Below are 11,926 nucleotides of genomic sequence, written 5' to 3'. Positions count from 1 at the left end.
TCTTCCTTGTTTACAGATGAGCTTTGATGGTGAGGTAGCAAAGGGAGAGATAAAATGCTCTTTCTTTTTCATTCTCTAAGACACACACACACACACACAAACACACACAAACTATACATAAAAATGTTTATTACTGTTTATCATCATCACAATTTGAAAAAGTACAAGTACATGAATATACAGAATAGAAATTTTACAGTTAGTTACTTAGATTCAGAAAAACTCATTTATTACATAAGTGCCCAACTTAAAGGTGCCAAGTGAAAAATATATACAAAGGAACTAAGGAGCAAACGTTTCAGCTATATGCTTTCATCAGTGCTAATTTCACAGATAAATGAAACAATTAGTAGCAGCTGCATTCACACTTTCCATCCTGGTGCAAGTGCTTTAAGTAGCCAATGAGAACAGGTCAATTTAATCCATACCCAGAAGGTACAGAGACTATAGCAAAGTTCCCCACAATCAGGTCAGAAAAACAAGGAGGAACACATTCAAAATAAGAGTCTTGCTCTACAAAAAAAAAATATATATATATATATATACTGTATATACAAAAACCAAACCTACGCAGGCATGAGAAAGGCCCCCATATATCACAGGAAACAAGTGAGATTCAGATCCTCATTTATGCCATTGGGCCTTAATGACTTTAAACACTTAGTGCAGCAAAATAAATACATTCTAAAGCAAACAGCAGGGACAGTTGAAAAGTCTCTGCTATAAAGTGAAATTAAATCAAATGACATGACCAAATTTCAGTAGCTTTTCTCTGCGTCTATTAACAGAACCTTCCATATCTCTTATCGCTACATTAGCATTAGCTATCACAGACGTAATACCTCACTTTCCATGAGAATCATTCTACAATAAGAAAGACTGCTATATATAGTATATTGGACTGTTATGTTAAGACAAATCAACTGAATTACAACATCCCAACCTATACATGAGGTACTGGTCTCATCATTTTATACTTTAACAAACTAAATGGTTTCCTACTTTTACATCACTATTGTTGGTCATATTTACCAAGTTTCACAAATTGGTAAGATCTTTTTTTTTTTTTTTTTTAAGCTGTAGTGTGCCAGAGCATGGTGAGCTGTTGGATCCCCAGTCTGTTATGTTTTTGCTTGATAGCTCCTCAGTCCCATGTATCCTCATATATGCTGCAGTCACACTTGTCTATTTAATGCTAATTTTATCATCTGATGCATAAACTGGGCAGGTTTAAACAGTCCCAGATCAGACTTTGCTTGCATTGTAATCCAATGAGCCAGACCTCCAGTCCAGTGTAACAAAGGCAATAGTAACACTTTAGACAAACCAGCGGAGACACCTGGAGACACTGTGAGAAAACAATGTACAGACAGTGCATGGACAGTATAACACATATAATGTACACTAGGCCCGCGACAGCCCAAGCTGTTTGAAGTCATCTCAGTCCTTCTGCCCCTCTCTGGACCGGCTGTGGTTAAGGCTTGGTGATGGCAGCCTGAATACACTCGCTGGTTTTGTTGAAAGCCTGGAGGGCGTCATATTCTGCAAAGACGTGGCACACATTCTCATTGCCAGCCTCGGCACCTTTCGCCACAAAGCCGAACATCCTGTAGAGATGATGAAAGATTAGATCTCGATTAGATTTCATTTGCATAAAATAAGATGTACATGAAATACCCATTCACTAAACGGAAGAATAAAAGATATGAATGTGCAGGCGAGATTGAAACCTAGTAGGGCTTTATTATAGGTACTTGCATTAACAATAAAGACTTGCAATAAAGACAGTAGTGAGTAAATGATTTTGGCTAGGATACAAAGTACTTCAGCGATCATATACAAGTTATAACATCCGGTATTATTCGTCTCACTTATAAAATGTCAATATATGGGCTAGGATGGTGCTGATGAGGTAAAGGTGATCATTCTGACAGCGTAATCTGATAAAAACAGTAAAAAAAATTACCTTGCTCCGAAATTGGAACCTTTCAGCCACCTGTGAGAGTAAAAGAGACAAAGGTTGAGATTAAAAAGGTGAGATTTGTTGGAAAAGATAATTGCTCTGACAAAGTGATTGCTGGCATGAATGTAAAATTCACTATGGAATATTAATGAAGTTATTAGCTATCATGAGCCCTTTACTTGCAGAGTAGTAACATGTAAGCGGATGTAACCATTTGACCAGTAAACATCAGGTAACAATATTCTTTTCCAAAATGGATATGTGGCATTTTGTAATGAAGCCCTTCGATTCTGTAACATGTTGCTAAAGGTGCCATAGGACTCAAGGCTACTCACAGTCGTTTGTCTGGATCTTCACCACTGTAGCTTATCAGATGAGCAGGGTAATGCCGTCTGAAGAAGAGCCTGGGAAGAATTAGGATTGTTAGAAGTGATCAAACTTACTAAAATGTTGCAATTACTGAAATGAAAATATTACGATGCCATTTTTCCCCCTTATGATACTGTAATTCTAAATAAAATCTCAGCAGCAGGTTAAGAGAATGTGACTTTTCTTACTTTCTGTTAATATCCGTCAGTGTTACACCTTTCGTGGACACCTTCAGGTTGACTATGGTGGGTGTGATGGCACTGGGGTTCTTGTTAAAGGTACAGGACACTGCCTTCTGCACAGCACAAGGTCCTGTCAGCATCTCGGTGGGGACGGCATTCAGGTAGACGAAATTGCAAGCTATGGAAAAGACATACAGTATATTAAAATAGTTATATAGTATTGTGGGAAATGGTGAGTGAATGCACAGTACACACAGTTTATAAATGGATATAAAACACTTTTAAAAACTAATTTTCACTAAGTAGAGCCCTTTCCAAGTCTGCACTATTAGTCGACTAACCCAAATTACATGTGGGGATTTGTACTATTTGGTTACACAGTGCAACTATCATGCATACTATAGTAGTTGGTCATGAGAGAACGTTTTGTCAACATACATGTCACTCCCATACATATATTTCATATATACTTCAGAATATGTTGTGGCTCAAAATATTAAAAAAATTGACAAACATATGTATTTGTATATATTGATGACATTCATTCTAAATATATTTTGAGTGCCCAAAATATATTTTGAATTTAAGTTATCTACGTGTAAAAACTAAAAAACTATTAAAACTATTTTTGGGCAAAATTTTGTATATGTCTTTAAATATATGGAATTTATTTATTGTTTATTGTATTATTGATTGATTGATTGATTGATTGATTGATTGCAGTATGGTCTGGCACTCGAGGGATGAGGTTTTGGACCTAATTTACCTGTCCAAAGAAAGGAGGGACCAGACAATTTACAACACCATATTTGAAAGAAAAAAACTAACCTGCCAGTATCTGAAATATATTACTCCTTTATTTTTTTTATTTGTATTTTAGAGGTTTTCGTTTCCCGTTATCGACCCTCGTTTGATCAAGGAAACCCATGATGTGAGGTTTTTGTGGTTAGATGACCTGGCCCATAAAGCTAGGTGGGGTGAAAACAGTGGGGAGACTGAAACCTAGGGCCAAAACAGTCAACCCGTAACCAACTTCTATGGACTAAAAGGGTTAATATTTAAATGTAAGTATTTCTCATTTGGGGACCCTATGGAACCGTCTAAACGACCCCTGGTGACCCCAGTTTGGGAACCACCAAGGAGGTGTGTGAGCCTAGCTAGCTATAAGCTATCTACCGCTAGCTAGTAGAGGCAGGTTGTTCACGATTAGGAAGCTCTTTAAGCCAACCAACCTCTTGAAATACTTTGCTGTAGACCAGTAATGTTTATGACTGCAGAAGATGAGGTAAGAGTATGATGTGTTTTGTGTAGTTTTAAGCCTACTGTAACTGTATCTCACCAGTTCTACTCTTGTCCTCTGAAGATGTCTTGTCGTTTGCTTTCTCTTCTCCTGTTCCCAGATCTGCGTGGGCAAATACACTGGTTAGGTTTTGATCCTCTCTCTCTCTCTCTCTCTCTCACACACACACACACACACACACACACACACTATCTCTCTCTCTCTCTCTTTCTCTCATACACACACACACTCTCTCTCTCTCTCTCTTTGTCTCTCTCTCTCTCTCTCTCTCTGTTTCTCGCACACACACATTGCCTTCAAATAAAGACCTACCAAGGGACTGGAGCAGTAATTTGCAGGGTAAAGCGTAAGCAGTAATGGTGTGTTGGAATACCAGGGCAGAGAGACTACCTGTGAAAATGACAAAACCATAGGTTGGGTTAAGCATATTTATCTTATATAAACTTATATTGTCTACTGCTAGACCACACCACAATAGGGCAGAAATGAGTGTCAGCTGAACCATGATACCAGTATGTTTACAGCCTCGCTTAGGGAAGTATTTCACTCCTACTTTCTGTACATGCTGTCACACATATCAGTTTTGTACAGGGCAGGCCAGGGCATTTACTTTTTTTGTCCACCAGCCTAAACACACCCACCAATTTCAGTATTTTACTAGCCAACAAAATGTTTAAGAATAGAAAAGGACCTGTAAGTGATGGTAGGTTACCTGCCAGAGAGTACACAATACCAGCCACTGCCAAATTGACCTTACCTTGGCTTATGGCTGATGTCAGTTGACTAGCCTGCTTGAAACACCACATATATTCTTGTATATGATTGCAGTACAGAGTTTCCTGTTGTTTTTTGTAGATGTTGGGTGTGGGAGGTAATTTTGCTTTAAAAAAAAAAAAACAGGTTCACTCCTGGGATCATTCCAGGATCAGTTCCCATAGGTGTTGCAGTTTAAAAATGTCTATTATTTGGATATTTATATCATGATATATTAACTATTGTGCTGTAATTGAAATTGGGGGCGGGCTTTTAGGCTAGATGTTTTGAGTTTTCATTGTATTTACATTTTTCTAGCAGTGGGGGAATTTTCCAGCTCAGGGCCACCGCAGCTAAATGAATGCAAGGAAACACTGGAGTAGTTTGATGGAATGATTTCCATTTATGTCAAACATGGATTTCTGTGGAGGCAGATCAGTTGGTTTGTGTACTCATATGTCTCATTCTCACGTGTTCAAACAGGCCCTGATAAGAAAGTGGAGAACCAGGATAAAGCCACAAGAGTAATGGCTATCTGAGTGTGAGAGCACACCCTATGAGCTCATACCTTTAAGAGGCCCTCAAAAAGAAACAGCCCAGCCCATCACTGTCCACCCACATCCCAGGAGGCGAGACATGGCTGACTCAAGTCTGGCTTGGCAGACATCAGCAAGACCAGGATGTGTGCTCATATTGAGTTGTAAGTGAGTTTGACAGAGTCTGAATGATGTGCAATTAAGTAGTTGTTGAAGCCTTATACTTACCAAAGTATGGTTCCTGAGAAGAGCCTTTGATGCGGACGCCCTTGGGTGACGATTCAATAAGAAAGTGCCGGATTGCCTCTGAACTGCTCTCTCCTGTTGTGAAAAAAGTTAAAATGTCAGGAAAGAGGCAGTTTGTTTGCAATCAGTGAAACTAATGTACATGTGTGATATAGCAGACACATTGTTTGCTTCAATCAGTGAAACTAATGTACATGTGTGATGTAGCAGACACATTACTATTAGCTTTGTTTGTTGATCGTTAGCTCTGCTCACGCAAAACTGACCTCATGGTTCATAGTGCCTACAGTAGCAAACTGTAGCAGCAAAAGTATTCAGAGCCTGCACACTGAGGAACGCCTTAGTGCCAAAACATCTGTGTTGTGCATGTCTCACAAATTGTGCATTCATGTAATAATTAAAAAACAACAAATAAAACTGCAAATGAAGCAAGCCTCAAGATTGTTTCGTGAGTGAGATCCATTTTTCTGTTTTGATTGCTTGCAGTGACATAAACAATTGGTTTTCTTTTGTGTTTATACAGTGCGCACTGTGGGTGGAAAAAATGACAGTACTGTCTCCTGCCTCACCACAGATAGCTAGATGTCCACAGACATGCCCATTCAAGTCAGCAGAGTTGGGTAAGTGATTCCCTACTCCTATCAGGTCCAGATGAAGACAGCAGCGCTATGCTATGCTGTGTTCAGGTTGTTTGTCTGTTATGGTGGTAGTTGTGGTAGCCGGTATTCAGGAACACCCCCTAGCCACATGTGTATCTATGCTGACCTAAATATGCTGTGGCTGGTTCTAATCATGCATGTGTGGCTGTTTATAATCATGCTTCCAAAAGAGTCATAAGGTAAGGTAGAAAACCATCTTATACTGACTAGTATAGGATTACCTGGAGGGCTTGTAGGAGAGAAGATGGTGGGCACCTGGTCCACCTTCATAGCCAGTCCGAAGCTGCCTCGGTAGGACGTGCTGTCTCTCACCACAAAGGTTCCTGGCTCCTTGTCCTTCAGCAGGGCTTCAGCTAGAATGAATTACACATCACAGAAACTGCTCAGAGACAGTTTTTTTTATTACTGTGTTTAGACCTATTCTGCAGCACAACACTGCCCCTGTAAAAACAAAAAAATACCCATAGGGGAAATACAAACGGGCAATTTTAGCACTTCACACTAGTTTCTACTAAGCTATTTGAACAAATGTCTTTATATTCTTTGCAGCTTGTCTTAAATGAATTATTTGGCATTTTGAGATCCTCACCTTCCGCTCTGTTGATATGCGGGCGGAACCAGAACTTAGAGGTGTCCATGACAAACTTCATTGAGGGCTGACTGCCATGGAATTGGGCTTGGAAACCTAAACAACAATGAAAATATGAAGGGGGGGTCAAATATGCAAACAGCAGTCAAATGCTGTGCCTCGCTCCCAGCAACAGAGACAAGTCGGTTGTCAGTATGATAGAACATCAAGACTCACTGTTAGGAGAAGATGGCTTGGAGTTGGACATCTGGATGGTCTGTGTGAAGGCCATGTCTGGTGTTAGAGGGCGGTGGCTAAAGTCTGGGTCTGGTGCCCCATTGACGAGCAGCACAGGGATATCTGTCAAGGACCCAGCCAATGAGGCAGGACTGCTATGTGTTCCTCTGTTGTGGAGCTCCTGGAAATGATCAATCGGTGAAGGCTTTGTTGGCGAAATTTTGTCCGGGCTCTGCCTGGTAGCAAAGGTCCTCGTTTGGGACCCATCGCTGAAGGGGCTAGGGGTGCGAATGAGGAGGGACTCTGGAGACTCGGCATCTTCACTGGCCAAGGACAGGCAGCTATGCAAGAGAGAAGAGGATAGGTTGTAGCTCCAGTTGGTAGTTGGTGTCTATAAACCATCAGGAAATACCTCTAAATTCTGTATTAAAACATGTTGTTGTCCTATGCCCTTGGACAATTTAGTTTGCATTAGTAAACATTAACTGTGGTACCCTATGTGCAGAAAAAAGAGAAGAGTTTGTCCCAGCCTCTAATTTGTAACATTACATAGAGCTCAATGGAAAATGAAATAAAACAATGGAAAAACTGAGTGCACAAAGTGGTTTTCTGGGGATGTGGGTACATTTTCTGGTTTAGGGCTGTAACTACTGCCATAAAACGTTCTTTTCCATGTAAAATCTCAAACATCTCAGTCCACAAAGTCTCCCATTCATTGTCAGAGGAGCAGCTATTTGATTGATATGCCATCACATATTCTTGGTTCACTGTGTTGGAAAGAGTTGCAGGTGTTCATAAATATTGATTGAACTGCCCCTATGGTAGCAGAAAAAGCTCATGTGAACTCTTAAATTCAATGCTGATTCCCTTTAATTGGCCCTCTTAACTTGTTGGAGATTTATGAGATTTTGCAGCACAAATAAGACATATCGTTAAGGCTTCTTTGACGACAAGCATTGCTTTAATTGACTGTGAGTTGTACCTGCCAAGGATGTAGCTGGTGTCTGAGCCCGGAGACGTGGAGAGGAGCGAGGTGGCACTGTTTCTGTTGGAGTGTGACATGCGCAGGGGTCCTTGGGGGGAGGTTATGTCATTCCTTGGAGAGGGAATTCGCCGATGAACACTGCCACATGGCAATGGGGGCCGGGAGGATGAAGGAGAGCCTGAGAAGACTAGCGAGCCTTGGGGGCTGCAGCTACGACCACTCTGTGCAGGGATGGGAATACTGGGTGACAGGGATGGGACCATGGAGGGCGAGAAGCAAGGAGAACATCCTCTAGGGACCAGCACGCAGTTGGAGACATCTTCATCTGAGGAGGAGTCATCTGAGGAGGAAGAGACAATTATTAATAAAAACACTGAAACAGGATATTGCGGCAATGCCATGCACTCATTTAAGAGGATGTGAAACTCCCCAACTCCCCTAAAAATAACATGAATGTTCTTTAATCGTGGTGTTTGTTCAGTAGATTGGCTTTTCATTAGCCATATTCAGAACCAAAATCACAGAGACACGTGTTCTTTTACGTGTATACAAACCTACAGAATCCTATTTCCCTTTCCTCTATGGCTTGGTTCTGTGTTAGCAAGATGGGCTTGGCCTCAGTCTGTAAACACACCAGAGTTATAACTCACCTGATAAAGACATTCACATTTCTTCATGTCATGCAGGTACTTGCTTGCTCAGAGTCCCAACCCAGGCCATTCCTTCTTACCCAAATGCCTTGAATACTGCATTTCTGCTGTTGCGATAATACAAAATCACCTAGAGGAGTTCCAACTTGTTCTTGTTCACTGCTGTCTTTAGGATCTGTCTGCCTCTTTGTATTGACGGGCACTAGTGAATGAGTTTATGCCCTCAGGCAAAGAGTGCAGCCTGTGGTCAGTGCATGAGCCAGAGGGGTGGCTAAGCCATTTGAGTCAAGTTACATAATAATGACTAATGCTTGGGCAGAAATGGGAAAATCTGTCTATGAGTGTAGTTACTGTAAAGACTGTGTTACAACAAAAAACATTTGGCAAGATTACACATTAACACAGCCCACACATTTTGTCTTTTAGTGTTCTAATAATGAAATCTCTATTTATTTGTACATTGTGTGGCACATAATAATGAGTAGTGATGCAATTTTACTTTGTTTTGTCTGATTTCTCAGTACTGTTCCACAAAATTAACATGGCATTCATTTACACAGACTTAACAAGCCAACTTACATTTTTCCAACATGTATAAGCTGCATGAAATCCATTGATACATTGTGGTGACTCTTGTGTACACTGACGGATCAGAGCAGCACTGAGTGACTGTCACCTTGGTCGACTCATGGTGAACGTCTCTGTCTCTGTCTTAGCCTGCGATGTACAGGGTGTGGTACTTAGTCTGGGAAATAATCCCAGAGCAGCCAAAGTGGTGCAATCACCCCGTGGTGAAGAATTAAATCAATGTGAAAGAATGCGTGAATTTCCAAAGCCCCAGGCTGTGAGTCCAATTAACTTTATATGGGTGATTCTGGTTTTATTGTGTTCTCTGTCACACCTGTGGAAGTTTACCGCCCTCTTTATGAGAGGAAACCTGCTCAAGGTGGCTGGCCTCCTGTGTTTAATCTATTGACCTTTTAGATGGGAGCATCATTCAACAGATTTCCAGATTTTGGTTATTAAGTAATAGTACCATGTCTGCATTTAGCTTCTAGCATAGGTGGCCCCGTGGGCAATGATCCTTTAACTCTAGTAGTGTTTACGCATTGTGCTACACCATTCACGTATTTAACTGTGTGTCTCCTGCCATACTGCACCTGTAGGCGGGCTGATGCACGAGGGGCTTTTGTTGATCGGGATGGGTTCAAATGTCGGATCCAGTTCCAGGATGAGCTGGTTGAGGTTATCCAAAGAGATGTCGAGGTCAGAGTCACTGTGGTTTTCGCTGGACTCTGTGACACTGGGACGTTGATTCACTGTGTTCTGAGCAGAGTCCACACAGATACTTTGACCCACTCTCAGAACGTGATTGGGCATCCTGTGGGACATGTCTCCAGCTGTAAGCATCATGTTAGGAGAACTCTCAGTCTTCTGGGGCAAACAAAGACATGGATACAATGGTGAGATAGTCTTCAGAGAGATCAGTTACACTGGCTTCAGTGGAATAACAAACTTGCTTTTGTTCCCTTTGCAAAACAGTGCCAACATAACCTTTTCCCAGATACTCATATATACATGAGTGAACATGAATACCTAGTTTGTATTTCACTGTATTTTGCACCATTCATAAACATGATGATTCAATTTCTTTATTGTTATTGATTGAGTAAAGCAACAAGTTGGTAATATTTACAACAGCAGCTGTGACATTTTAATAGGAACTGTTAGTAGATTTTATAGACTGAGCTTTTTCAGTGGAATCATACACAGTGTTATCTAAAGTGAAATGGGTTCATATAAAACATTTCATCTAAACTCGATCCAGGCATGCTGACATTCATTGGATTGAAGCTAGAAATTACTTGAACGTTATTGCTGTTATGGTCAATAAAGTCATCTTAATAGCCGGTCATTTAAAATACATGCGATACTGTGTTTATGAAACACTGATCCAGCGCCATGTCATAGTGTCTTTAAGACTATTAATGCAATTACTTATTACTACTATACTCTCTTTGCCTTATCAATGGACTACTGTACCCCAAGGCGTCTCATGGATTTCTCAATCCATGCAAAAAAAAAAGCTTACGGAATAATGACACAGCCTGAGCAAATGGCTTGCTTTCATGCTGATATCAGCGTGGATAGAGGAAGGGTGTGTAACGTTTGGGATGATCAGGCCATACATGCTCTGTCCCTAACGGCAACCCCAAGGTGTGTCTCTCAGTGAGTCACCCTACTGCTGATGGTTACCATGACAACACTAGTGTTGTCCGACAACAGGCCTTGATATTTTTGGTAACTTTTGCATGAGCAAGTAGTCTACAGACAAAATTCAGCTGATTGCATATAAAACTTGGGTTACTAAGATGAAATGATCTTCTCCCTTTAAGAACTATCTCAGGTTTTAACATAGTCAAGATTAGTATAGTGTGGCAGGAATATGGTAGGCATATGAGCTATAATGTCACTTTTGAGTAATTCAGATTTTCAGAAATAAACATAGACATAGATTTGGAGCCACACAGTTTGCTTTAATGCAATTTTTTGTGACCTTGCTAACATCTACAGCCATAATAATCAACTCTTTGGACAAATTTTGATATATTTAAGAAAACAGTTTTATGATTGAAAGACTTACTTTATAGTAATAATGGAAAGTGAGCAATCAGATAAAAATAAAAATAGGTACTTATAGCTGCAGACCCTTGTAAACCCATGTTCAAACTTCTGTTTGAACATGTGTTACTCATCAGCACAAATATACTTTTATAGCATGCCTTATATATTTTATTATCTGTGAAGGGTTATGATAGGTCATCTTACCTTATTTTCTTCTGGTCTCGATCCAGTTGTGTCAGTGGTGTCTAAGTCCCAGAGTGTTCACTGTTTAAATAGTTTGACAGTTCATGTGTTGAATGCTTTTATTAATGATTCCCAACCCTTTCCCCTGTGAGCCAATCAGCAGCTAGGCTCACAAATGCCTGTAGCTCCGGTAGTCTGAGTTACTGCAAGTCAGATGATCTCATTTCACAGTGTAAAGTCTGTGGCTGGAGGGTATATTATTTCAGTAAGAATAACTTGGAGTAACTTGGAAGAATGACTGAAGACTATGGTTACATAGAAACTGAAAATTGATCATTTGTTGAATCCTGATCAGAGTGGGCTGAGTGCATGGGCATGCATTACAATCAAATTTGCCATATTGCACACATATTGTACTGAATGTATATTTGTTATGGTGATTCACTTAAACCCAACATCGTTCATTCTTTCATTAAATGGTTTGAAGGTCCACCAACTAAATTGCCATCTAAACTGGTTGAAATGCATACAATGGAGTTGTCCCTGAAAATCAGATATGTACATGGATCTATAATATGACTAAAGTTGTCTCACTGAATCAGTTTTCAAAAGGATAGGGGTCCTTTAAGCGTATCAAAATTTAATTCTAGTTAAGGCTGATGGGCTTATT

At 40.3% G+C, this 11,926-nt stretch overlaps 1 protein-coding gene across 2 annotated transcripts; it reads right to left on the bottom strand.

Moving 5' to 3' along the window:
• Positions 1 to 141: 141 nt before the first annotated feature.
• Positions 142 to 11,333, bottom strand: LOC139928527 (tensin-4-like). 2 transcript variants are annotated; one of them, XM_071921106.2, is made up of 13 exons: positions 11,278 to 11,333; positions 9,609 to 9,882; positions 7,796 to 8,138; positions 6,814 to 7,154; positions 6,598 to 6,693; positions 6,230 to 6,361; positions 5,332 to 5,424; positions 4,127 to 4,204; positions 3,854 to 3,916; positions 2,521 to 2,692; positions 2,299 to 2,367; positions 1,967 to 1,996; positions 142 to 1,607 (listed from the first exon to the last, which is right to left on the bottom strand). In XM_071921106.2, exons 2-13 carry the CDS (start codon positions 9,859 to 9,861, stop codon positions 1,475 to 1,477), a joined length of 1,803 nt encoding a protein of 600 aa, XP_071777207.1. In that variant the 5' UTR covers positions 9,862 to 9,882; positions 11,278 to 11,333; the 3' UTR covers positions 142 to 1,474. The 2 variants fall into 2 exon arrangements, with proteins under 2 accessions (XP_071777207.1, XP_078138951.1); XM_078282825.1 differs by having other exon boundaries at positions 9,609 to 9,879; positions 11,278 to 11,330.
• Positions 11,334 to 11,926: the final 593 nt, after the last annotated feature.

Source organism: Centroberyx gerrardi, chromosome 3, assembly GCF_048128805.1.
Source record: "Centroberyx gerrardi isolate f3 chromosome 3, fCenGer3.hap1.cur.20231027, whole genome shotgun sequence".
Taxonomy (NCBI): Eukaryota; Metazoa; Chordata; class Actinopteri; order Beryciformes; family Berycidae; genus Centroberyx; species Centroberyx gerrardi.
Note: the sequence above shows the minus strand (reverse complement) of the source record. Positions and strands in the feature narration are given on the sequence as shown.